Source organism: Microcebus murinus, chromosome 19, assembly GCF_040939455.1.
Source record: "Microcebus murinus isolate Inina chromosome 19, M.murinus_Inina_mat1.0, whole genome shotgun sequence".
In the NCBI taxonomy this organism is placed as follows: Eukaryota; Metazoa; Chordata; class Mammalia; order Primates; family Cheirogaleidae; genus Microcebus; species Microcebus murinus.
In genome coordinates this window covers 384,164-410,391 of record NC_134122.1, presented here as the reverse complement: position 1 = coordinate 410,391, position 26,228 = coordinate 384,164, and the positions used below count along the sequence as shown (strand labels likewise).

Below are 26,228 nucleotides of genomic sequence, written 5' to 3'. Positions count from 1 at the left end.
TTCTGCCACTGGAAAAGAGCAGCCAATGGCAGCAGTTAAAAGTGAAACATAGGCCGGGTGCAGTGGCTCATGCCTGTAATCCTAGCTCTCTGGGAGGCCGAGGCGGGCGGATTGCTCAAGGTCAGGAGTTCAAAACCAGCCTGAGCAAGAGCGAGACCCCGTCTCTACTATAAATAGAATGAAATTAATTGGCCAACTGATGTATATATATAAAAAAAAAATTAGCTGGGCATGGTGGCGCATGCCTGTAGTCCCAGCTACTCGGGAGGCTGAGGCAGAAGGATCGCTCGAGCCCAGGAGTTTGAGGTTGCTGTGAGCTAGGCTGACGCCACGGCACTCACTGTAGCCTGGACAACAAAAGCGAGACTCTGTCTCAAAAAAAAAAAAAAAAGTGAAACATAAAATATACCATAGAGTTACACTTTAGAAAGAACAAAATGAGAACACTGGACAGAGACAGGGACATACTGAACAAATTGGAAGAGATCACCAAGACGGGACAGAAACCAAGTTTGAGAAACCCAAGTCCTCGGTCTTTCTGTGGACATCACCCCAAACACACGGTCTGGAGAGGAAAGCTGCAGAACAAGGCACTGACTCCACAGAACCGCCTGCCCTGCCCTGCGCACTAGCTCCTGCAGACACTTGCCAGGAACCAGCACACCGGCTCCCGTCTGCCTGCGCAGGGGACAGGCAGCTTTGGGGTGGGTGCATGGAGCAGGGAGGAAAAGGGGACCCGCCAGGCTGGCTTGGCTCAGGGGACGGCCCCTCTGGCTACTGCCCTACACCAAGTCTGCTGGGCCTCCCAACTGGTGGGTGAAGGAAGAATCTTGGGGTTGCTGGTTTAAAGATATTCAGCCTCTTTTGTTGGCAGAGATGGAGAATTCCAAGAACCCGTAGCAAAGGGCTCCCCCTTTGTGACTAAGGTGGACAGGCCCCTCCTCCAGGTGTGGGTCTCACAGAAGACGCAGGAGTGCCCTGAGGGGCTGCCCAGGCCCACAGACACGCGTGCTCAGATCCCTCGTTTGGATACGAGCCAGGCAGACTCTGAACTCTCCAGTGACTTACACACACACACAGCCTAAGAGGACGTGCCACTGGGAAGGCACCAGCTCCCCAAGAGCAAGTCTCCTCTTTAGACGTCACACAGCAGTTCACTCAGAGCCAGGACCGGTGGTGGACAGTTTGGGGACGTCAGGTGATTACAAGGAAACGCATCCAAAGACTCACTTGAGACCCAAAGCCTCGCTCAGAAGTCTGCCACGGCCCACAGCGTGACTCATAACGACAGCCAGGGACCCGAAAGCTCCGTCCCCACAGGGCCGTGTATCACAGGGCCCAGCTGGGCGCAGAAACTTGGAGTGATCTGGGACTATAACTAGATGAGAGGAACTTCAACCAATTTTCATCCAGGTCTACATTTAAAATTTTTCAGTGTGGTGTATTTAATTACACTACATCAAATAAAGCAAGCCCTCTCTTAAAAGTTTATGAGCCAAAGGAAGCTTCCTCGTGACTTAACGTGGGCAGGCGAGAAAGGAGGATGCCGAGAGTGGCCGCCTTACCTGGGGGTGAGGAAGGCAGGGTCGCCACAGCCGAGCTGCCCACTGCATGGCGTCTCCAGAGACAGCTCCGCCTCACTGCCCTCACCGTAGTCCTCAAAATGCTCCTCCCCACCAATGACTGTGACAATAGACTGGCCACGTGGGTGGGACCTGCCAAGGAAAACAGAAATGACACACTGTGGCTTAAGGTGTGGACGGTGCTTCCCAGCAGGAATGTGCCACAAGCCACACATGTGAGTTCATATGTCATAGGAGCCACATTAAAAAAAAAAAAAATAGGCCAGGTGTGGTGGCTCACACCTGTAATCCTAGCACTCTGGGAGGCCGAGGCAGGCGGATTGCTTGAGGTCAGGAGTTTGAAACCAGCCTGAGCGAGACCCCGTCTCTACTAAAAATAGAAAGAAATTAATTGACCAACTAAAAAATATATATATACAAAAAAATTTAGCCGGGTATGGTAGGTGTGCCTGTAGTTCCGGCTACTCAGGAGGCTGAGGCAGCAGGATCGCTTGAGCCCAGGAGATTGAGGTTGCTGTGAGCTAGGCTGATGCCACAGCACTCACTCTAGCCTGGGCAACAGAGTGAGACTCTGTCTCAAAAAAAAAAAAAAAAAAAAAAGGTGAAATTGATTTTTTTTTAAGAGACTGTCTCGCTTCTTGCCCAGCTGGTCTTGAACTTCTGGGCTTAAGCCCTCAGCCTCCATAGTAGCTGGGACCGCGGTGAGCCAACACACCAGCCATGAAATTGATTTTAGCAAAGTATTTTGCTTAGCCCAATATACTCAAAATATCATTTCAAAAACGTGAGACTTTTTACATCTGTGATTTTGCAGCAAGTGTGTACCGTACATCTGCATGTCTCAGTCTGCATGGGCCTTCCTTCCAGGGCTCACTTCGGACAGCACACGTGTGGACACAGACCGACTCTAGGGCCCAGCCCATCCTCTTCTGTAGGGAGCTGCTGTCCTCGCACAACCCTGACCTGGAGTTCCAACGTCTGTGTTAACGTAACATCTGGAATAGCAGATCCCAAGTAGGAAAGGGAAGGGGTTTCCAAGCACCCATTCTCCTTTTGACAGGAGGGCGACTCCTCCACACCTGGGGGCCTGGGCACTGAGCCAGGCCTGGCCAGCTCTGGGACTCCCAGGGGCCACGGGCAGCAGCTGTGCCCTCAGAGAGCCTCTGCACTGGTCCTGGTGAGAACCTGCTCCTCTGGGCAGGAGAGAGGCCTCGCAGAATGAGGTGACTGCCCTCGCCTAGGGGGGTCGGCAGTCGGGAAGGCCACGGCTGAGAAGTTACACTTTCACACCCACAAAATATGCACATCACTGACAGTCTGAGGCAACTTAGGATGAATCGAGACATCTTAAACACAGGTGCTTACAGTAAAAACATCAGCACTGTGTGCTATTAACTTGGTATATTCTCAAACTCTACCTAAATAAGCTGAAACAAGTTGGCTGTCAGCTATCTGCAATCAGCCCCATCCCTCACACAGGGACAGGAAGAATTAATTCCTCCCGACAGTCACCACATTAAATCAGGCTGGTTTTGGTTTTTCTATACGAAGTCCTGTTTCTCAGGGTTAGGTATTTATTTTGTCAACACGCCCAGGCCCTGGGAGAGAAAACTGCCCTCAGAAGGGAAGAGAATCCCTGAGAGGAAAACACACGTGGCTCCAGCAGGCCAGGGGCCCCCTGCTCCCCCACAGTGGGGTCATGCTGGGACCAGACCTGGTCCCCCTCAGAGATGATGAGGGACTCAGCGCCCTCCCGCCTCTCCCCAGGGCAGTTTTTCCTAAGTCTGATGGAACTGACGAGGGCCGCATGTCTGGAGACCGAGGTCCGGACTGCACAGCTGCGCTCCACAAACCTGACGTTCTGCACACGGACACACTTCCCACACCACATCCACAGAAATGGGGTGACACCCACTGATGATCAAGTCCTGGCCACTAATAAGCTTCTCAAATTATTCACCCCCTAAAACATTTACGCTTCTTAAAAACTAGTGAGAAAATAAAAAATATTTCTCACATAATGTCTGTAGCAGCTTTATGCTCAAAACCAAAAACAATAACTACCCAAGTGCACATCAACAAGAGAATAAATTTTAAAGTTTTGACATACTGATACAGTGGAATCCTCCAATAATAATAAGCAGTGAATGATTTACAACTATGTGCAACAGGGAAGAATCTTATAGCCTCAATATTAAGTGAGAGAATCTAAAAAGACACATTCCACAGAAGACACAGAGCCAGGGAGAGAGAGCTGTCGGAACAGAAAGGACACACTGTGTGCTCCATCCACAGAAGACACAGAGCCAGGGAGAGAGAGCTGTCGGAACAGAAAGGACACACTGTGTGCTCCATCCACGGAAGATATAGAGCCAGGGAGAGAGAGCTGTCAGCACGTGGCTGCCTGGGAGGAGGGAGGAGGCCACTCTGGTGCCCGCGTGTTTTTCTCTTGGCCTGAGAACGGCAGTGGTCAGTCTGAAAAACCAGATGGCTGTGCACTTACGGCATGCGCACCCACCTGTACATATTACAGTTATCGAAGAGTAAAAAGCCAAAAACTGTGAGGGTAAACCAAAATGAAATTAAATGAAATGAAATAAGCAAAACAAAACAAAACACACTTCCAAGCCTGGTAAACATGGTGACTTCCCAAGTAGTTCAGGGTAAATCCAAAAGCTCTTATTTGGGTCCCTGTGGGCCACCGGGCACCTCCCTGATCCTACTTCCTGCCAGGATGCTCCCCCCTTCCCGTCCCTCTAACCCTAACTAGCTCCCAAACACACCCGGGGGCAGGGAGGGGACAAGGCAGAGGGGAATGTGGTCTGGCTCAGGGTGCTACAAAGATGAACAGGATTAAGACTGTGCCAGAAGACCGTCACTGGACATGCTGTCGCCTTGCTCTGGGTTCAGGAGCTGTGCTGACAAAAATCCAAGCCACTGAGTTACAGTTTTCCTGCTATAATTTCTACCTCTACAGCCCAAGAAGTTGTGCAACAAACACAACCACAGTCACTTGCTGTGGCAGGAGGGGCTCTCCTGACAGGGGAGTAGGGGGACAGAGAGGCTACTCCGGGCAGAGGGGGGGCTCTTCCAAGGAAGGTCGTGAGCAGGGCCCCAGCCCCGCTGCATCCTGTCCCCTGCGCAGCCACGCAGTGGACTCTAAACCAGTCTGACACCCACTCCTCCAAGAACCGAAGCGCCCACCAGACAGGTCCACGCAGTGCGCACCTGCCCAGAGGTGGTCTCCAGGCAAGCGGCATGGGTACAGACCTGCCTGGGAGCAGCAGCAGAGCGCCATGGTCGGGCTCCTCCATGGCGTCCAGGCACTCGGAGGGCACGGCCGAGCCGCCGGCGCTGTCCGCGTCCCCCTCGGGCTGCAGCTCGGGGTGCACCAGGGTGCTCGTGTCCTCGTCAGTGAAGGTCTCACACTCGCTGTACGTGCTCTCGGAGCCCATGTATGCGCTGTCTGTCACCTCGTTGGCCTAGGAGAGAGCACGCAGACAGTCATGCCGGGGACGGGAACCAGGGACCCTGCACACCGCTGCACGCCACGCAGCCGACAGACGGCTCACGGCACAGGAAGTCCCCATCACTTCTGAGCAGAGACTTTACCTTAGGAAAAAAAATTCAAAAATTTAAAAAATGAAAAATAGGCACATGTCCAAGAGTAAGAAAATATTACTTGGAGTAATTTTTAAAGTTGGTTAAAAAAATATACCTAAAACAGATACTAAGCATCCCAACATCATTTGATAAATCCAGTAGAACCACTATTTGTGGCTTCCAACACTGGAATTATTTATATCCAAGGAATTAACATTCAATAGTGTAAGAACGTGCCTTTTCAAATTAAAGAGTCACAACCAACAGCTGTTGTATGTGTTCAGGCTATACTGCTTTGAAATTCAAATTAAAGATCTAATCTCGAAATACTCATTTATCAATTATTTAACCAATCAATTTTACTGACTGGTTAAACATCGACCTTCCAAGACACATCTTTGTTTTCACTCCCATGGACTTAGCAACCTAGCACAGGGCTCGGCTTATGATAGACAGAAAATACACGTGTAGACTGCGCAGATGAACAAAAAACAAAAGAACTGTTAAACAGGACATTTTCAATTTATAATCTCAGCTTTAATTAAAATGAAATTGCAGGTTAGAAAAATTGGCCAACATTTCAGGCTCAGAAGATTCTGAGGTTAACAATTTGCAAACATGTTAGATCTCCAAAAAGTTGCAGTTCCAGCAGGACGGCGATGCCCTTTGTACTCTGGTCTGGTGTCCGCTGCAGCAAGGACTGTGTGCTCAGACTGGTGCTCAGCCGGCTGCCAGAGGGCCTCACCCTGAGTAGCACCTGCCGGCCTCATCTGAGAAGGCTCGAGGGGCCTGGGCTGAGCTGGCAGGACCCTGGCGTGGCTGATGAGAAGCCCGTTCCACCCTGGTCCACTTATTAACAGCTGTGTGACTTTAGGTGGAGTCTGTTGCCTCGTTTGTCAAACATGGGCTGTAAATACTGATCTCACAAGGTAGCAACCTCATGGAATCAAGAGAGACAACACAGTCAGGTGCTTTCAAAGCATGGAAGTAAAGATCACAGTGTACACCTGGGAGGAAAATCCCTGCCAGCTGCGTGTAAAGCCAGGCTAAAATAGGAAAAAATATACAAGGCGTTCTATTATGTCACTCATATTTCCAAGGAAAAAACCCTAGAATTCCCTAGAATTTAAGAAAGTAATTCTAGAAAAATAATTCATAAAAGGCATTCACTTCAAAATCCGAAACCAGGAAATCACTTTAAGAGACAATAGCCCAGCCAGGTGCAGTGGCTCATGCCTGGGAAGCTGAAGCAGGAGGATCGCTTGAGCCGGGAATTTCGACGCTGCAGTGAGCTGTCATCATGCCACTACACTCCAGCCTGGGTGACAGAGCAAGACCAGGTGTGTGGGGACATCAGCTCAGTTTTATTCATTGTCACTGAGCCGCTCTCTCTCCAGGACCCCACCCAGCACAGGGCTGGCTCTGAGCTGGGTCTGTGGGAACCAGTTGGCACACCCTGGTGTGGCCGGAACAGCAGGCCAGGGTGGCAGGAGGAAAGGTGCAGCACGGCAGGACCCAAACCCAAAGTGTACAGGCACAGGGGCCATGCCGCCTCAGTCTCCAGCTAGACTCACCGAGCACCGGGAAGACCTCAGACTTCTAGAAAGTGTGACTATTAACAACAGCAGCAAAGACCAGATCCAGCTATTTGGCACATAGCCAAAGATGTCCAGAAGAACACTGCTCCTGGCCTGTGAGGACACCCCACGGAGACCTCCCAGCCCTCACCAGGCAGGCCGAGGGCCGCCCAGACATCACCAGGGGTCTGCTCCTCCCGGCTCCCTCAGAGACGGTTTCCTGTCTATAGCAGAACATGACTTGAGGTCAGCTTTTAAAACAGCCAAAGAATTGGCACTTCTGACAGATGCCTGGCGCTCTTCTCTGGCCAGTGTAGGCCCTGTGTCCCCAACCAGCAGCTCAGACATTTGTGCGACCTGTGCACTAAAATGAAATCTTAAGCCCCCGCCAGCCAACCAAATGGACCTCCTCTTGGCCAAGGAGATCCCCCCCAAAACAAACAGAAACCCTTAAAGCTGAGTTACCGGCCATGAGGAGAAGGGAGGTCAGACATGCCTAGGTGTGCTCTGTCGCTTTCAGAGTTATTATTTGTAACAATAAGATACAAAACCATTAACCAGCCCAAGGCCATGTAAGAAAAAGGTCATCAATTTACTTAACAGATCATTTGAGTCTGGCTATAGGGCTGGTGGCTTGTCTCTGAGTAACAGACATCCTTATCTTAACTCAAAACATTCCAAGCCTGTACACAGAGCTTCATTTCTTTAACCAATTACCAATCAAAGAATCTTTAAGGCTCGGGTGCGGTGGCTCACGCCTGTAATCCCAGCACTCAGGGAGGCCGAGGCGGGCAGAGAAACCAGCCTGAGCAAGAGCGAGACCACGTCTCTACCATAAATAGAAAGAAATTAATTGGCCAACTAATATATATATAATTATATAAAATTAGCCAGGCATGGTGGCGCATGCCTGTAGTCCCAGCTACTCCGGAAGCTGAGGCAGGAGGATTGCTTGAGCCCACACAGAACCTGCAATCTCCCACTTCAAGATGTCCTGCCTTTCAGGGCCAAATCAACACATGCCTTCCACGTATGGACTACAACTTTACGTGCAATTCCTGTCTCCCTGAAACGTGTAAACGTTACCCAAGCCAGGCTTCTTGGGCATGGTGCTGTGGGCCATAGTTGTACATATTAGGCTCAGAATGAACCTCTTTAAACTATTTTACAGAGTTTAGGCTCTTTTCTATTGACAGAACAAACTTACACTTCCTTTCTCTGAAACGTATGTCTCAGGAAGGGGACAAGCACCCGACAAGGAAGTCTGCAGCCGAGGATGGCCCTGTGGGCGGGAGCCGGGAGCTGCAGCCACAGGGTGGTCCACGTTGAAAATGACTCTCCCCTGACACAGGAACAACTAGGAGAATGCCACATAAACTCAGACTCCCACAAGTCAGAGGCTGGGGAACCCGCCAGGCCCGGCCATCACACAGTCCCTCCTGGGCACAGAGGGTGGCTGCTCACCCACCTTCATGCCTCATTTCCAAGTAAGCCAGGGCCCTCCCTGCTGTGTGGAGTGACTCAAGTCCACTGCATTAGTGGAGCACACAAAGACGAACACAGCTGCACACCCCTCGGTGCCTTTGTGTTTGCACTCGCCCTGTTTGCTCCAAGTATCAACCAATGGGGTTGTGGAGGTCCCTCCCCACACTGCTGCAGTAAACACCTGGAGACACCTGTTGGGGCCAGGTGGTGACAGTCACTCGAGGTGTCAGGGAAGGCTGGGTGTGCTGAGAGCTGCCCCACTGCCCAGCCCCTGCTGCAGCCTGGCTTCTACTGGCCAAGGCCAGGCTATGTAAGTGTCGGTGAGCCGGGTGGTTTTCCAGTGCAGTGAGGTCAACCACCTGCCTTTCAAGAGAGGAGTGGGGACAAACCATCACCCCTGAAGACAGTGCGTGTTTGCTCACAGGCTACTGGATAAGCAGCCACTGAGCTGGACAGCAGCTCACAGACTCGCCCCACCAGTTTATACTTGCCAGCCACACGGGACATAGCTTTGCCCAGAAGCCAACTTTTAAAAATTTTACAAATTACAAATGTCAAGATGAACTCACTTGAAAATCAAAGTGCATCTTAGAAACCTTTGCTACCTATTAACATCGCATTCATCAGTTAACAAGTCCTCTAAGTTGCCACCAAACAGAGAACAAAGCCATGTTCGGGGCCGTCATCAGTAACTCAGGTGTGGCCAACCCCAGCTGGGTCAGGGCTCCTTCTTCCCTGACCTTTCTTCTCCACAAAACAGTGAACGTTGGGCCCAGTGCGGGCCCGTCTCTGTTCTTACCCTCAACGCCGGGCTGGGTGGCCTGCATGTGGGATCCCAGTGCGTGCTACCTGCTGGAGACGGTCTCCCCTGGTAACTCTGTCCAGGCCGAGCGCTGGCTTTTCTCAAAGAACAACAACACCTCCTTCCCACTTGCTGGTCACGCTGGGGTTTCTGCAAAGCCTTCGTGCCCACCTAAGGCCCATCACTGCCCGGGAGAAAGTTTAACTGCTCCCCGATATGCTCTATTAAACCTCCTGCTGGTGCTGGCCAGGGAGTGGAGGCAAAGTTCAGGAAGTGTCCTTGCTGGTTCTAACAAATAGTTAGTCAGGGCTCACAACAGAGAGGCTTTTGTTTCTGACTTTCTGATAACAGTTTGTACAAAAGACATATTTCCCCATCATTTCACTAAGGCAGCTCTTTTCTCCGGACATCACCGGTAGTGGGAGAAGAAGGGAGGGAGAGAGAAAGCACAGCAGGAGTCTGTGGGACACACCTCACCTTTAGTTTGCGCCTTTTCTCTCTGTGACTTCCCACGGCCCTTCCTGAAATCCTGATAAATGCCCACCTACCACCCTGCAAGCTGCTCCGCATCCCCCTGCCCAAGTTCTCAGACAGGAGCGTTCTTCTCATCACCGTGCCCACAAACTCAGTGGCAGACCTCATCCCCTGCGCGGCCCTTCCACTTCTCACCCAGATATCCCTCCTGTAGGCCAGGAAGACCCCTGGGAAAACATCGGGAAACCCACCAAAACGTCCCCAGCAGGACGCCGTAGCTCATCACTAAGTAGCAGCACACAAGACCCCTGGCCAACAGGGTACTTGAGCACTACAGTGTCACCAGTCCAACAAAAATGGGTTCTGGGCTGGGCAAGGTGGCTCACGCCTATAATCCCAGCACTCTAGGAGGCCGAGGGAGGAGGATCACTTGAGCTCAGGAGTTCAAGACCAGCCTGAGCAAAAGTGAGACCCTGTCTCTACCAAAAATAGAAAAAACTAGCTGGGCACTGTGCCCACACCTGTAGTCCCAGCTACTTGTGAGGCTGAGGCAGGAGAATCACTTGAGCCCAAGAGTTGAAGGCTGCAGTGAGCTAGGCTAACGCTACTATACTCAATCATGGATGACAGAGCGAAACTCTCTCTCAGGGGGGAAAAATGGGTTCTGACTAGAACCCATTTCATCAAAAAACCAATGAAGGGCTTACTCACCTCTGAGGGTCCCCAGTGGAGAGTCTCCACACGTCCTATCTGGATGGAACACATATATTCTCTAGTCTTATTTATTTATTTTTAGACAGAGTCTCACTCTGTTGCCCGGGCTAGAGTGCCATGGCGTCAGCCTAGCTCACAACAACCTCAAACGCCTGGGCTTAAGCGATCCTCCTGCCTCAGCCTCCCGAGTAGCTGGGACTATAGGCATGTGCCATCATGCCTGGCTAATTTTTTCTATATATTTTTAGTTGGCCAATTAATTTCATTCTTTTTTTTTTTTTTAGTAGAGATGGGGTCTCGCTCTTGCTCAGGCCGGTTTTGAACTCCTGACCTTGAGCGATCCTCCCACCTTGGCCTCCCAGAGTGCTAGGATTACAGGTGTGAGACACCACACCAGGCTTTCAGTCCTATTTTTTTTTTTTTTTTTTTTGAGACAGAGTCTCGCTTTGTTGCCCAGGCTAGAGTGAGTGCCGTGGCGTCAGCCTAGCTCACAGCAACCTCAAACTCCTGGGCTCGAGTGATCCTTCTGCCTCAGCCTCCCAGGTAGCTGGGACTATAGGCATTCGCCACCATGCCCGGCTAATTTTTTTTTTGTATATGTATCAGTTGGCCAATTAATTTCTTTCTATTTATAGTAGAGACGGGGTCTCGCTCTTGCTCAGGCTGGTTTTGAACTCCTGACCTTGAGCAATCCGCCCGCCTCGGCCTCCCAAGAGCTAGGATTACAGGCGTGAGCCACAGCGCCCGGCCTTTCAGTCCTATTTTTATCAGACATTTTAAGATTATATGATGTAAAAGTTCTTTTTTAAAGAGCAATGTTTCTGGTAAGTTTCATAGTATCTAGTCTCACTCTCCTGAAAATTACAGCCAAACCTCAAAAAGCAAGACAAGGAAGAACATTAAGTGCATGTTACTGAGAAGCCGATCTGTAAAGGCTGCACACTGGATGTCCCAACTATACGCCGTTCTGGAAAAGGCAGAGCTGCGGAGTCAGCAGGAAGATCACTGGCTGCCAGGGGCTGGGCGGGGGACTGACTCTGTGGGAACCCTGAAACTCCTGCGTGACACTCTAATAGTGGACCTAAGCCACTGTACATTTGTGAAAACCACAGAACGTTCAACACCAAGAGCAACACCAGTGTCAACCACTGACTTCAGTTATCAACAATGTACCTACACTATTTGCAAAGAACACACCCCAACGATGTTCACGATGGAGGAAACTTTATGGGGTGCACGGGAACATCCTGTACTATCTGTTCCATTTTCTGTCAACCTAAACCACTCTAAAATATGAAGCGTATTAATTCTAAGTAGCAAAAACTTAAAAAGAAATGTTTCTTCCATTCTACAAAGAAATTAGGATTTAAAAATCTACAAAGCAATCATTCTTTGAGATGTTGGGTTCCCACCACTTCTTTTTTTTTTATTTTTATTTTTTTTTGAGACAGAGTCTCGCTTTGTTGCCCAGGCTAGAGTGAGTGCCGTGGCGTCAGCCTAGCTCACAGCAACCTCAAACTCCTGGGCTCGAGCGATCCTTCTGTCTCAGCCTCCCGAGTAGCTGGGACTACAGGCATGCGCCACCATGCCCGGCTAATTTTTTATATATATATCAGTTGGCCAATTAGTTTCTTTCTATTTATAGTAGAGACGGGGTCTCGCTCTTGCTCAGGCTGGTTTTGAACTCCTGACCTTGAGCAATCCGCCCGCCTCGGCCTCCCAAGAGCTAGGATTACAGGCGTGAGCCACCGCGCCCGGCCTCCCACCACTTCTGACAAGTAACAAGTGTGAGGCTCGAGCCCCACAGGCCACGAGCAGGGTGGGCTGTAAGGGGCTGCCTACATGGGGCAGGGTTTGCTACACTGTCCCGGCCTCAGGAGGCAGCCCCAGCCTTGGGGCTGGGCTCTCACCCTTCCAGACCAACCAAGTTCTTGGCAGGGCTCGGTCCTTCCAGTGGCTTTTGGGGAGGTCGCACCCTTACCTCTACAGCTCCAGGGAGCCCCAGAGCTCCTGGCTGTGGCCACCCATCCTCATATCGCCTCCCCTCGTGCCTCTTCCCCTCTTCCAGGGATGCTTGTCACTGGACGTAGGGCCCACCCAATCCAGCACCATCTCATCTTGAGATCCGTAGCAAATTACATCTACAAAGACCCTTTTTCCAAATAAGGTCACGTTCACAGGTTCTGAGGAGACATATCTTTTGAGAGCCATCCTTCAGCCCGCTGTACCTACCCACGCGCAGACTGTAAAAAACCAGCATACTGCCCTGGTATAAATACGCAAGGAAAGACCAGAAACACTCGTGAGGAAGAGGGGCGCAGAGGCGCAGGCCCACTTGGGAGCACGACTCCCAGACACGCCCAACTGAGAACGCTCTTCCTTTGACCGAGTCACAGTCCTGGAAAACGCACGGTGATGAGGCCTGTGCAGAGCCTTTGGCCTGGGCCCTCCTCTTGTCCCGGAGGCCGTCTCTGCAGGGTTGGAGTCCTGCGCATGCAGCCGTGCAAGGGCGCCCCCGCCTCCCGCCACACTGCCTGACTCCCAGTCACGTGCGGAGAAAGCACAAGGGACAACCAGACACAGGAGCCAGGTCCCAGCCCTTGGGAGCTCAGGCCCTGCTGGTAATTCTGGACAGGACGATGGGGGATGATTGTTCAGGAGGGGGTGGCCCTGGGGAGGTGCCTGTTGGCAGAAGTGATGGACACCAGTCAGCAAGCAAGCCTGGTTATCTAAAGGTGATTAGTGCCTGGGGAAGGTTTTCAGAGCAGGGACATGAACCGCCAGGGAAGGCAGTTGGGAAGACACTGTAGAACTACCCTGTGCAGCCCCTCAGTTCACACCAGCTCACAAACAGCCCAGCCCTGCTTCTTATTCCCTCCCTGGGAGGCAGGGGGCTGACCAGGGCTGGCGGTCAGCCACCTCTTCCTTTCTGTAAAGAAGAAAATGTTCCTGATCCAGCCGCGTGGATCTCCTGGCATCTGACCCCTCCCCAGACGGGAGGGTATGATTACAGTAGCCTGTCCCCCCCCACCCCCCAGCTATGCTGCCAGGCCTCCTCCCCAGCTATGGGGAGAACAAGGACCCACAACTGTAGGGGACACACGTCACCATGACAAGCCTGGCTGCATCTTGGAGTGTGGGTGGAGGAGGGCCAGGCAGGGGGTAAATGTTAGTGACATGTCCCCAAACACAGAAAATCATCTCAAAATTGGCGAAAAGAAACCTCACAGGCCCTCCATTCTGCCTTTGCCTGGCAGACCGGTAGCAGATGACCACAACGTCACTGCCCACCCACCCTTGGCCCAACAACAGGGTCAGGGAAGCCTTCTGCCCAAGCCTGGGGACGCACGGGGGCAGACACCTGTCAACCTCCCGCCACTGCCACCGTCCCCCAGAGCCCAGGATCCACCAACCACAGAACCTCAACGTGCAGGCGGCGAGGGAGACCCCCACCCTTTAGGCGAGTTTCTACAATAAAGAGATCACAGCCCAGGGGGCACCTACAGGAAGCAGGATTCAAGGTGTAAAAGGAGGGGGTGTCAGATCTCACAGGTGGAAACCACTTGCCTCATAGGTGACAAAGTCGTCAAACTCATCGGGACAGGCCAGGGGTTCCTCGTCCTGGACAGGTGCGACGCTGCCGTACAGCTGGCCATCAGGACCTGCGGGGAGAAGACTTTGTGCTCAGCAAGCCGCCCAGAGCCACCCAGCGAGGTCAAGGATGAAGGCGCATGACTGGCAGCCCCGGGGAGGAAGCCTCCTGTGGGGTCACAGGAAGTGAGGGGTGAGGGTGAGAAATCCAGGGAAGAACCGCTTCCTCCGTGAGACAGTGCTTCCTGCCAGGACTCTGGGAGATGGTGCACAGGTAGTATGATAAACTTTTTATTTCTTAGAAGAACCAGACAGTATTGTAAAAGTAAAAGAGCAAGACATCCAGCTCTGTAAATCTGCTTACAGCCTTTAAAAAAATGTTAGGTACCAATAAGATTTAATTTTTTAAAAGCATTTACTTTTGGGGAGGTGTAGGTATGATGAAATAACACTAAAATAACATCTTGTCCTAGGTGCTGGGCTCAAGGAAAGTTTTTAATTTCTTCTTTTTGCTTATCTTCTATAACAATGTTTCACTATATATAAGAAACAATTAAAGAAAAGGCTGTCTTCTCACCACAAACTGTAGTTCTGACATTAGCAACAGACACGGCCCACAACACCCGCCTGTCCCCTCCTGTAAGACAAGGCACCGACTCCCCGATTCTTGGCAGCGTTCAGAGGAAAGAGGCACATTCCAAGGGGCACACAAGTGACGGAAGATGCTGTGTTCCTGATACTGCCCCCCCCCCGTTAGTGCGATTACTTACCTAAAATATACCACTTATAGATAACCTATCAGTCACACACTCAACATGTTCAACATAATCTAATCTAAACTTCTTTAAAAAGTGAGGCTCTGCCGATTCTTCTGAGGCCAAGCAAGGCACCACGGCTGATTCTGTGTTGCTCTGCAGTCACGGGTGAGGCCCGCACGCCAAAACTCCTCTGGGCTTCCGTTTTAGGAATCCTAAGGAATTCTGGCTGCCATTTGCAGTTTTCCAGAAGGTGGCTGGATCTGAGTGACTTGGAGTGAGGGAACCTCTGAGTATGGCTTGCTGACCCCCCAGGCTGGACCTCCACCTACTGCCCACCAGGCAGGCTGTGAGCGGAAGCCCCCAGACGTCTTAGAGGTCTGGGTCTTTACTGCAGCAGAACTTTATGCTTTTATTGACCGGGGTGGGGGGGGAGATGGCCGTACACAGAACTTTCCAGTTTCTGGAGCAAGGCAGTGCAGGAGGACCAACGATTCTAGTGCAGTTTGAGGCTGAATGCACGCTTTGTTAAAGGCTAGACTGTCTCTGGCCAATTTTTCCACTACCAAATGTTAACACTCTTGCCTGCATTTCCAAAAACTGAAACATAGAACTCAAGACTTCCAAAACACAACCACGCATCTAGACATGGTGGACAAAGAACTAAGAGTCTTGCCCTGCATGGCACAGAGAGGGATGTGAACGCAGCTCACATTTTTATGTTCTTGATAAGGACTAAATACAATGCTTTTACCAGTTTTCTCTATAAGAACTAAAACAATTTTCAATTAAGTGGAAATTTTTAATGTGCATTTATCTTTTCCTTTCACAGCCCGAAGGGGTGTGTGAGCCAGAGTAATGCCCTATTTGTAACAATTCCCTGTCTCTCATTCTATTCCTGAAATAGGGCTTGAGGCAGTGACAGCGTAGGCTCCTCGCACTTCCCTGCAAACTGGGTCAATGCGTCAGGCCTTGCTGTGATGGCTATCCGCAGCTACACTGGAGGTAAGATCTGAAGTTGAAATGTAGTTTGTGTAACCATGTTTTCCTGTCTTTTAAATGCTATAAAATAATTTCAAAATCATCTCCGACTTGCTTTTATCCTACTTCCATTCTCCTTTCCTTATGAAATGCAAACAATGGAGCCAAATCACACAAGAAGAAAAGCAAAGCCCACAGCCTGCAGCCCAGCACGTCCGATGCACGCGGCGGGGCCCACTCCCGTCCCACCACCAATTCCTCCCTCAAAGCCCACTCCAGCTCCATAGTTGCTTTGCAGTCCCACCCCTCACAGCGGCTCTGAGACATGGTCCTGCCAAGCTGGCTCAGAGGCTGAGGGGCCACGCCACAGGCCAGCCTCCCCAGGAGCCCGGGGCTGGGGAAGGACTCGAAGACAAGGCCAAGTCCTCCCCTAGCATCCACAGCCCAGCTGCATCTGCCACCCTCACCTCCACCTTCCGACCCTGGTCTCCCTGGAGCCCCAGAGCAGCCAGGTGCAGCCCTGCCAAGACACGGCCACCTGGCCTGGACATGCTCGGGGAGCCTCCCTAGGCCCCACCTTGCTGTCTGCAGTCTGCCTCCCACTAGGCCAGCTCCCAGGACAGGGGTTCTACGCCTCCCTTCTGTGCCATGACCTGAAGCCTGGAATGGCCACAGCACTCAGGGCACCGCTGCTCCATGTGTCCATGTCCACGGTCCTCACAGGACTCAGCCGTGCCCTCCCACGGCTGTGGCCACCTCCGTCCAGCCTGGCTCGAGCTCTCATCCCTGCAGCCTCCCCACAGCCTGCCAGCCTCGGGGCCAGGCCCTTCCCAGCCTTGCCACAGCTCCACCCTTCTCTGCCCCTCAGACTGTCCTCCAGGGTCTGCTGGGAGGGGGGTGAGGGGCACCTCCTGCAACGCAGCCTCAGGGAGGTCAAGCCTTAGCCTCTGAGGCTACCTCTGTTTCTAGAATGCTCTTACCATTGAAGAAACACAGCACCACTTCCTGAGCATCCACAGTAATTCCAGGACTGCCTAGAAGATTTTTAGTTTTATTTAAATCAAAATGGAAATATTACTCAAAAAAAAAAAAAAAAAAGTAAAGCTGAGATATAAAACAACCCCTGTGGGGCCGGGCGCTGTGGCTCACGCCTGTAATCCTAGCTCTTGGGAGGCCGAGGCGGGCGGATTGCTCAAGGTCAGGAGTTCAAAACCAGCCTGAGCAAGAGCGAGACCCCGTCTCTACTATAAATAGAAAGAAATTAATTGGCCAACTGATATATATATAAAAATTAGCCGGGCATGGTGGCGCATGCCTGTAGTCCCAGCTACCCGGGAGGCTGAGGCAGAAGGATCACTTGAGCCCAGGAGTTTGAGGTTGCTGTGAGCTAGGCTGACGCCACGGCACTCACTCTAGCCTGGGCAACAAAGCGAGACTCTGTCTCAAAAAAAAAAAAAAAAAAAAAAAAAAAAAACAACCCCTGTGGGACTGGGCATGGTAGCAGTGCTGGGGTAGAGGTAGGAGCCAGCCCAGGGCCCTGCAATGGAGGCTCCAGCAATGCAGGCTGCTCCCCAGGTCAGTTCCAGGTGCTCCGACAGGCACCACTGGGCATGTGAAGCGCAGGTACCAGGCTGGGGCCCCTCACAGCAGGAGAAGGGAGGGCTGGGCCGCTGGGGGCTGGGCGGCAGTGGCAGGCAGGCACCGGGAACCAGAGCCAAGAGGCCAAAAGAAGCCCAAGCCAGGGGTGGCCCCTGCAAAGGAAGGCAGGGAGGGGACTCTGGGAGCACAGGGGAGACAGCCCACTCTCAGACGACCGTTTTCTCTCACCAGAGACTGACAAGTATCTGCACACTCCTTCAGTCACTAAGCCAAGAGACATGAGACCCACCAGACAGCCATGGGTCAGCACCTGGTACCCCCACCTGACAGATGGAGGATCCTCAGAGAACAGACGCATCACAACCTGATGGGGGCCCCACCCACCCGAGGGCACAAGTTTTCTGGGAGGATCTGACTCCTGAGCCCAAGAGCAGGCACCTTCCACCTTCCCTGTCATGACATCCCAGGAACCCCTAGAGCCAAGCCTGTCTCGTTTCACACACTAACTGCCCGTCCGTCAGAACAGACCAACTACCAGCCAGAAGACACGATCGTGGACTCTGCACCAGAGAGGGGCCCACACAGCCCATCTCCTGCTGGCTGCCACCGTGGGCGCCAGGGGCCGCTGCTCCCCCCAGCCTTCCCCTTGCAGAGTGGTCTGAGCACGGCAACTGCCTTAATCCAAGAAAGTCCTGTTACTACTCTCCCTGACAGCCATATCCATGGCATGTGGCCAAGAGGGTGCTGAAACCACCAGGGCACCACGACTCTGGCCTGAAGCACCTTTGGTTAACAGCCCAGGGAACAGAACGAGTTTTATCACCAACTCACAGAGACTGGCACACTGTGGCTGGCCAGGCCGCTGGGTGTTCTGCGTCCTGCGGCACCCAGGAAATGGGTTACTGTGACGTTTGTAACGAGGCGGGCAGTAATGACAAAGAATTACCCATTTTTGTACAAAATAGAGTCACAGTTCCGTTACGTGCTATTTCACATGCACACGTCACTCCTGCCTGTGCCAGGAAACGGCCGGTGACGAGGCTGGTGGAGACAGGCAGTCCCAGCGTGCTCCCACTCCACGCATGTCCTTGCCTTCCCTCCACGTGGCCACACAGCTCCAGTGAGCTCTTCAATTCTGGAACTTCCTACTGACAGCCTGCCACAGTACATGTAGAATTCAGCACACCCGCCCCACGTTCCCACCCCCATCTCCCCAAACGGTCACCATCTTTGGTTACATGAATATTCAATGTAATTGCTATGACTGTGCACAATGCTGTCCATCACTGGGCCAGGACATGTTCTGGAAGTACTTTCCCTCTTACTCTACTCTCTGCTTTTCCTGGAAATGGTGACAGGCAACTCCTGCTTGGCCTCTGGCACCCTTCACCCTTCCAGCCCCAAACTCTCGGGCAGAGCTAAGGGAAGTCGACAGTGACCAGCTGGTTTTGGGGGTCCCCAGGAGCCATCACTATTAACCTAGAAGAGTGGTCTCCAACTTTTTTGGCACCAGGGGCTGGTTTCATGGAAGACAATTCTACAAATGGTGGCAGGGTGGGGCTGGGGCTCAGGCAGTGACCTGAGAGATGGGGAGTAACTGCAAATAAATACACTTGCGCACCTGCTGCTGTGCGCCTCCACTGCCCACACGTTCCTGAGTTTCATAGAAGACAACTTTTCCACAGATGGTGGTGCAGAACTCTGCTGCCCAGGGGTTGGGGACTGCAGGTCTAGAAGCCTACACCCAGCCAATCTGTCACTTAGGAGTAAAAGGCAGGCCAGGCATGGTGGCACATGCCTATAGTCCCAGCTACTCCAGAGGCTGAGGCAGAAGAATCGCTTGAGCCTGGGAGTTTGAGGTTTGCAGTGAGCTATCATCCCACCACTGCACTCCAGCAACAGTGAGACTCTGTCTCAAAAAAAGAGAAGTTATCTAAACCTTCGTCCTTCTGCACAAAGGTTTCTGTGACAGCTCTGTGGGAATTCTGGCTCCTCAGCACCCAGTGCCCTGGGTGCCTGCTGAGCAGACTGCAGCGTGCCCTCACTACAGGCCTTCCAGACAGGCTGGTCCTCACATCACGTCCTTGGGCCATGGCAGCTGTTCCCCTGACCCTCAGGGATAGCTCTGTCCTCTTGCAGCTTCCATTCGTTAACTCTGGAGAAATTCTAGGTACAGGCTTTTTTTCTCTTAGTTTTAAACATCCATTATGATTTCTTCTTTGGTTCATCAATTATTTAAAGGCTATCTTAATTTCTAAATGTATTTTAAAATCTTGTCATTAATTTCAAACCTAATTGTGTGCATAATAGACAATACAATCTTTATGACATCAATTCTTCGATGTTCACTGAGTTTGTTTCATGGTCTGATGGCTGGTCAGTTTTTTTTTTTTTTTTTTTTTGAGACAGAGTCTTACTCTGTTGCCCGGGCTAGAGTGCTGTGGGTCAGCTTAGCTCACAGCAACCTCAAATTCCTGGACTCAAGAGATCCTTCTGCCTCAGCCTCCAGAGTAGCTGGAACTAATTTTTAACCACCTGGCTAATTTTTTGTTTCTATTTTTAATTGCCCAGCTAATGTTTTCTATTTTTTGCTGGTCAGTTTTTATACATGTGATGTGCACGCTTGAACAAATGTTTCTTCTCTGTCGATTCCGGAGTTCAAGTGTATGCTAGCTAAAGAGTCACTCATGTCTGCTACTGAGCAGTTGCAGAGAGGAGAGAGGCCCCAATGAAGGTGGTGTGAGCTTTTGTTTTGTAAGGATTTATTTCGTCTTCACTTTTGTTTTGGAGACAGTGTTGCCCAGGCTGGAATGCAGTGGTATGATCATAGCTCACTTCAACTTCAAACTTCTGCAGCCTAAATGACATTTTAAATCCCATATCTACTCTCAAAAGATACTTAAGGGTTACAACTTATCACTTGGACTCACAGAGACAGAGCTATGCCAGCCTCAGCTTGCTATCCCAGCCTGGAGACTCTGAGGTCCTCCAATCATCCTCTTCTTCACCCAACACCAGGTGGAGCTGCTCGCTCATCTCCCGCCCTGCCAATGCCTCCTCCTCAAGGGTCTCCAGCCGCCTCTCTGCCCCTGTGCAGGTCTCATATCCCTGGGAAGTCGTCCATACCCTCACCTCAGCCTCCAGGGCATGCGGTCTGTCTCTCCACTCTTGTCCTGGGAGCCCCCACCCCCCACCACCAGCTTGTCACACAGGCCAGCTCTCCCCACCTCAGGATGGCTCCCTCACCTGAGCCAGGTATCCTTTCCCTAGCAATCATGCTTTCCTTTCTCCTCCCACCCCTCCTCAGAGAGGGCTGGCTGCCCAGAGCTGGCCTGTGCAGCTCTCATTTCGGCCCCTACCTGCTGCACAAACACCAGTGGCACCTCACCCCGATGCTGATTCACCAGAGAGTCCCCAGGGCTAAGACCGGTGCCAGGGCCATACTGGTCCCACGACATATTTGTGGGTGAAAGAACAGTAGTCAAACCAAGGGTAATGATAGGTGACAACACACAGAACGTTCCCAGAGCCATCTGAAGACTGGTATTTTAGGAAACCCAGCACCTAAGTGACACGGTCAGGCAGTAATTTTGGGGAGGGGAGAGATGAGACTGCTGCAGAGAAGAGCTCAGGTCCAAAGGTATCCCTCACCGACCACACCCTCTGCGGGTCCCAGCCGAGGTCTGGTTCACCTACAAGTGCAGGAACCAGGGAAGGGGCTGCTACCCTCCCCACAACACCTGGCCAAAGATGGGAAGCAAGAAGGGAAGGCCCCTTCAGAGCTTCAGAATATGACTGAAAGAAGATAGTGTAGGGTGAGTGCTGAGTGTAAAATGGCATGGCCACTTTGAGGAACAGTAGTGGTTTAAGAAACTAAGTTTAAGGCTGGGTGAGGTGGCTCACGTCTGTAATCCTAGCACTCTGGGAGGCTGAGGTGGGAGGATCACTCAAAGTCAGGAGTTCAAGACCAGCCTGATCAAAAGCAAGACCCCTTCTCTACTAATAATAGAAATTAATTGGCCAACTAAAAATATATAGAAAAAATTAGCCAGGCACGGTGGCCCATGCCTGTAGTCCCAGCTACTCGGGAGGCTGAGGCAGGAGGATTGCTTGAGCCCAGGAGCTTGAGGCTGTTGTGAGCTAGGCTGACACCACAGCACTCTAGCCCAGGCAACAGAGTAAGACTCTGTCTCAAAGAAAAAAAAGAAAAGAAACTAAGTTTACACCCAGTACATGACCAGCCATCCCACTGTGAGACATGGGCCCAAGGACGTTTTCACATGTGTCCACACAAAGACCGTCACTTGTTCTTAGAAGCTTTATTCATAATAGCCCCAAACAGGAGTCCATCACCAGGAGAGTGGATAAATAAAATATGGTACAAGCACACAACAGAACACTGCTCTACATCAGAAACAGATCACTGACATGTGCAAATCATATGGACAAATCTCAAAGACATCACACTGAGAGCACATAGTGATCGTTTTATTTATGTGAAGTTAAAGAGAGGTGACAGATGTCAGCAAGAAGGTGCCGACGGGAAGGAAGGACTGACTGAAGAGCCACGAGGGAATTGCAGGGTGACAGTGATCTGCATCATAGGCACAGGAGTCTGTCAAAACTCAGAATGGGCCAGACGTGGCGGCTCAGCCTGTAACCCCAGCACTTTGGAAGGCCACGGCAAGAGGATCACTTGAGCCCAGGAGTTCAAGATCAGCCTGGGCAACACAGGGAGACCCCCTCTCTACAAAACAATTTTTAAAAAATTAGCCAGGCATGGTGGCACGTGCCTGTAGTCCCAGCCACTTGGGAGGTTGAGACAGGAAGGTCCCTCAAGCCCAGGAGTTCGAGGTTACAGTGAGCTATGAACATGCCACTGCGCTCCACCCTGTCTCTTAAAAAAACAACAGAAACTCATACAACGGTACACTTAAGATCTGTACATTTTGCTGTAGGTAACTTTTTACTCAAAAAAAGGCTGCAAACAAATATTTGAAATTCGATTTAATGACTGATATGCACAATTAAGTTTAGCGTAAAGTGTGCGAAAACATACTGATACGAAATGCATCCCACTGAAAAACGGACTTGTGGACACACAGAAGGATGGGTGGAGATGGGAGGATGAGACAGAGAAGTCAGTAAACGTGGCCCGTAGACCACAGGCGGTCAGCACCTGTGTGGGCCCTCACTGTAGGGTGCTTTCAGTGTTTTTGTATGTCTGAAAAATTCAATCATAAACCTTTGAGGAAAGGGGCAGTAGCTTTCTAACATTATGGATGAATAGTTAAGTCACTGGAGTCTGGAAGACAGGGTGCGAGGCGCAACGATAAGAAAGGAGAGAGATCATCTTAAAACCAAGGGTATTGTACGGGCTTCACAGAAAACGGAAGATGCTGGAGGAGTGAAGGTAGATAGGAGGGAGGCGGGGATGACTGACCTCCGTTTCTGATGGCTGCGATCCCTTGGTAGAAGTCTTCAAAGCTGATCACGCCGAGCCCACTGGGATCCAAGTACTTAGTCAAGTCCTTCACCTGCAATTGCCAAAGGAGACGATGTTACCCAAAGCCTTCACAAAATCGGGTGGGGGTACATCATGCATGGACCCCTTGCAAGGTGCAGTGCTGAAAACAAGAGCCACTAGCTCCTGATCTGTGAGGCAGAGGCGGCCACTACAAACAGCTCCAACCACGGGATAGTGACACCCTGGGACGGAGCTGCCAACAGTGCTCAGGACCGTGAATCACGGAAATAAGATCCTGGCTCTGAAAAAATTCAACAGCCGTGCTCCTCAAGAGGGAAGCCCAGGAGTTTCGAGGTTTCAAGTATCCTTCTGGCAAGTATTCGGGATATGCTGCACAGCGTAAACCCACACCGCCCGTTCGGAGAGAGCTTCCCCAGCCCTGCAGAGTCCTTGGTAGAAAATAACTTAGGCAAACAGATTTTTTTTTTACATAATAAAAATAATTTTTTATTAAATAAGACAAGTACCTGTATAGTCTAAAGGAAGAATTTCAAAATCCAATGTATTTTATCATCCTAGTGTGTGATTAGTAAAACAATTTACGGCCGGGCGGGGTGGCTCACGCCTGTAATCCTAGCTCTCTGGGAGGCTGAGGCGGGCGGATCGCTCGAGGTCGGGAGTTCGAAACCAGCCTGAGCAAGAGTGAGACCCCGTCTCTACTATAAATAGAAAGAAACTAATTGGCCAACTAATATATATAGAAAAAATTAGCCGGGCATGGTGGCTCATGCCTGTAGTCCCAGCTACTTGGGAGGCTGAGGCAGGAGGATTGCTTGAGCCCAGGAGTTTGAGGTTGCTGTGAGCTAGGCTGACGCCACGGCACTCACTCTAGCCTAGGCAACAAAGCAAGACTCTGTCTCAAAAAAAAAAAAAAAACAAAAACAAAACAAAACAAAACAAAAAAAACAATTTACTTCTAGAATCATAATTCTTTTTTACTATGATGCAGAACAGTAGTCCATACACCCACCTCTGGCACCACTTAGAGCACTACTAAGTCACCACAAAGCTCCTCTCCTGTTAGATACTCTCCATCCTCTCACATTTCAGTGTTTTAATTTTACATGGGAAAGTACACGAATGACGCCCACCCAACACAGAGGGACTTCTGACAGCTTTGGTGGAGCAACAATTAACACACTTTCACGTTGACACAAGGAAGGAAAGCACAACACCTAGTGCTTTGAGCACTGAATCACATCATTATTTTCTTCTTGAAAAATGCAAAAAGTACACTTTATATGTAATTATAACTCTCAAAAAATTGATCTCCTCCTTTTAAACCTGCATACAAATAAACTGTCTACTTTACCTGTATTATTATCTACAATCAACATCCTAATTTAAAGTAACCTATCTTTCTCTCACACAAAATGAGAAAAAAAAAAAATAAAGTAACCTATGAACGTGTTAGTGCCTTAGTGCTTTCTACTGTGAATTCTCTGATGTTTAGACTTTATTTTTAATTTTTTTTCAAACTTACTATATCTGTAATGTATCTTTAAGTATGAGTAAGATAATTCATACATGATGTTACAGAGAAGGAAACTCTTCAGGAAGAAGAAAGGTTTATATCATCAAGTATAAACTGAATTTCATAACAATGTAAAACTTTCTTTACATTCACTTCAAAAAACACTTCAAAAGACAACATTAATAAAACCAAAAGATGACAAACATATATCTGACAAACAACTCATATCCAGAATATATAAAGAAATCTTACAATTCAATAAGATAAACAACCCAATTTTTTTAAGCGGGCAAAAGATTTAACCAGTTATCTCACTGACCCACGTGAGGGAGGTCAGGGGAAGGGGGCTGGAAGTGCAGAAGCCCCAAACCCACAGACATTGCCTAGGGCGCTCTGTGGGGGGAAGGCCAGCCCAGTGGGTGCAGCCCCACAGAAGGCCCCACGGAGGCCCTCGTCCAGGAAAGGAGGCAGACAGACCACACCTGATCACCAGGCGAAATGAATGGTGTCATGAAACGTCAGGATTGAGCCCAGGCTGCCGGGGGAGGTGACATCACAAGCATCACCTCCTCATAGCAGTGCCCTGCAAGGGCTACTGCCCTCACTTCAGGGCCACATCTAGAGGGCCTCAGCTCAGGTAGGCTAAGGACAGGAAGATTCAGATCCGAGGGCCTGCACTGGAAGCAAAGGAGGGGGTTTCAGAGGCACAACTGCCAAGATGTGCAGGGGACAGACAGCTGGGAGGCAGAAGAGCAAGAAGTGAGGCTGCCTCCCTGACAGGGACATGCACAGTGAGGCAGGGCAGGCAGAGCACCCTAAGGCCTCAAGGCCAGTCGTCAACAGTTGTCGTCTGCTGACCTTTGGGAGGCAGGGTGGCAGGGGCCACCACACAGCCCAGGGCAGCCGTGCGTGTGCACAGAATGACCACTGAAGTCCAGCAGGGGCTGCCATCAAGGCAGAAAGAGAAGCCAAAAACACGGCCACTCCGATTCAAGACTTGAAGGAGGAGAGTGGTCAGCAAAGCCACATTACCAGGATGCAGGAAGTCGGGGAGCGCTGACACCCCACGGATCCGAGGATAGCAGAGAAAGGGCCAGACCACCCTGCTCAACCCCTCACCACCATTCATCAACACACACCACAAAGTCAGACTCACAGGGACGGCCCCAGCTGACTGCCTCCCCAGCGTGGGATTCTCCAGCCCCCACGATGAGAGGCAGCAGCCACCGTCCTTGATCCGAGGGCCCTGTGTTTCAGCGTGGCACTGGGCTTGGAAGTCCATTTATCAGCTGATTTCTTAGAAACAACTGAATTGGAGTTTGTATAAAATGTCTCCCTTCTTATCTCACAAAGCCTTCATTTCTAAAGCACATAATGTCTAGAGAGAATCTTGCTGTGTACCTGAAGAGTCAGTCGTCTCATCTGGAATCCACACTGGCCCATCTGTCCTTAAGATTTCGAAAAATGTCAGTACCCAAGCTACTAACTGAACACAAAGTACCAAGGTGTTCATTCTGAAACATTAACCAAACACTTTTTAAATAAATTATTAACTATGAATAGGCCTTTTCATGTTACCATGTTAGAATGAGGAAGGGTGAGTCAAAATATACATTTTTAAAACTCCATCTCAACCACATTTTCTTCATAATTTGGAGAACAGATCAAGTTCCATGTAGCTGATGATCTGAGGATGGTTCTAATTCTTCAAGCCCAAAGTACTCCATTCAGAGGCTTCCAGGAAAAAAGTGACACTGAAAAATAAGACCAGTTGCCCTTCCCTGCAAAATCCACTAGAGCCAGGAAACCAAGCCGAGAGGCGTCAACCGGAGCAGCCGGCCGGCACCTTGCCAGCAAGTGGACGCGGTGAGCTACAGAGGCGCCATGGGAGTGCGCCACTCTGTAACCAGCTCCGAGGGTGGAGCTGGCTCCTGGCAGGATTATTCCAATATGAGAAATTCACTAAAAAACTGTCATTTCTACTACAGATGCAGAAACATAACCCACTAATCTGAAAGAAAAGGAACCAGAACAAGCTCTCTAGCCACAGTTAACCAGCACTC

At 50.7% G+C, this 26,228-nt stretch overlaps 1 protein-coding gene across 4 annotated transcripts in view; it reads right to left on the bottom strand.

Annotated features, from left to right (window-relative positions):
* The window catches only part of RAB11FIP3 (RAB11 family interacting protein 3), a 76,284-nt gene that overhangs the window by 23,045 nt on the left and 27,011 nt on the right, over positions 1-26,228 (bottom strand). For 3 of the 4 annotated variants that reach the window (XM_075994906.1, XM_012737812.2, XM_012737811.2), the window contains exons 2-5: positions 22,608-22,701; positions 13,806-13,900; positions 4,854-5,065; positions 1,566-1,715 (exon numbers count right to left, since the gene is read on the bottom strand). In XM_075994906.1, the coding sequence (XP_075851021.1) occupies positions 1,566-1,715; positions 4,854-5,065; positions 13,806-13,900; positions 22,608-22,701 (551 nt within the window). Of the gene's footprint in view, positions 1-1,565; positions 1,716-4,853; positions 5,066-13,805; positions 13,901-22,607; positions 22,702-25,566; positions 25,994-26,228 lie in introns of those variants that run through there. The other variant, XM_012737813.3, reaches the window with a different exon arrangement.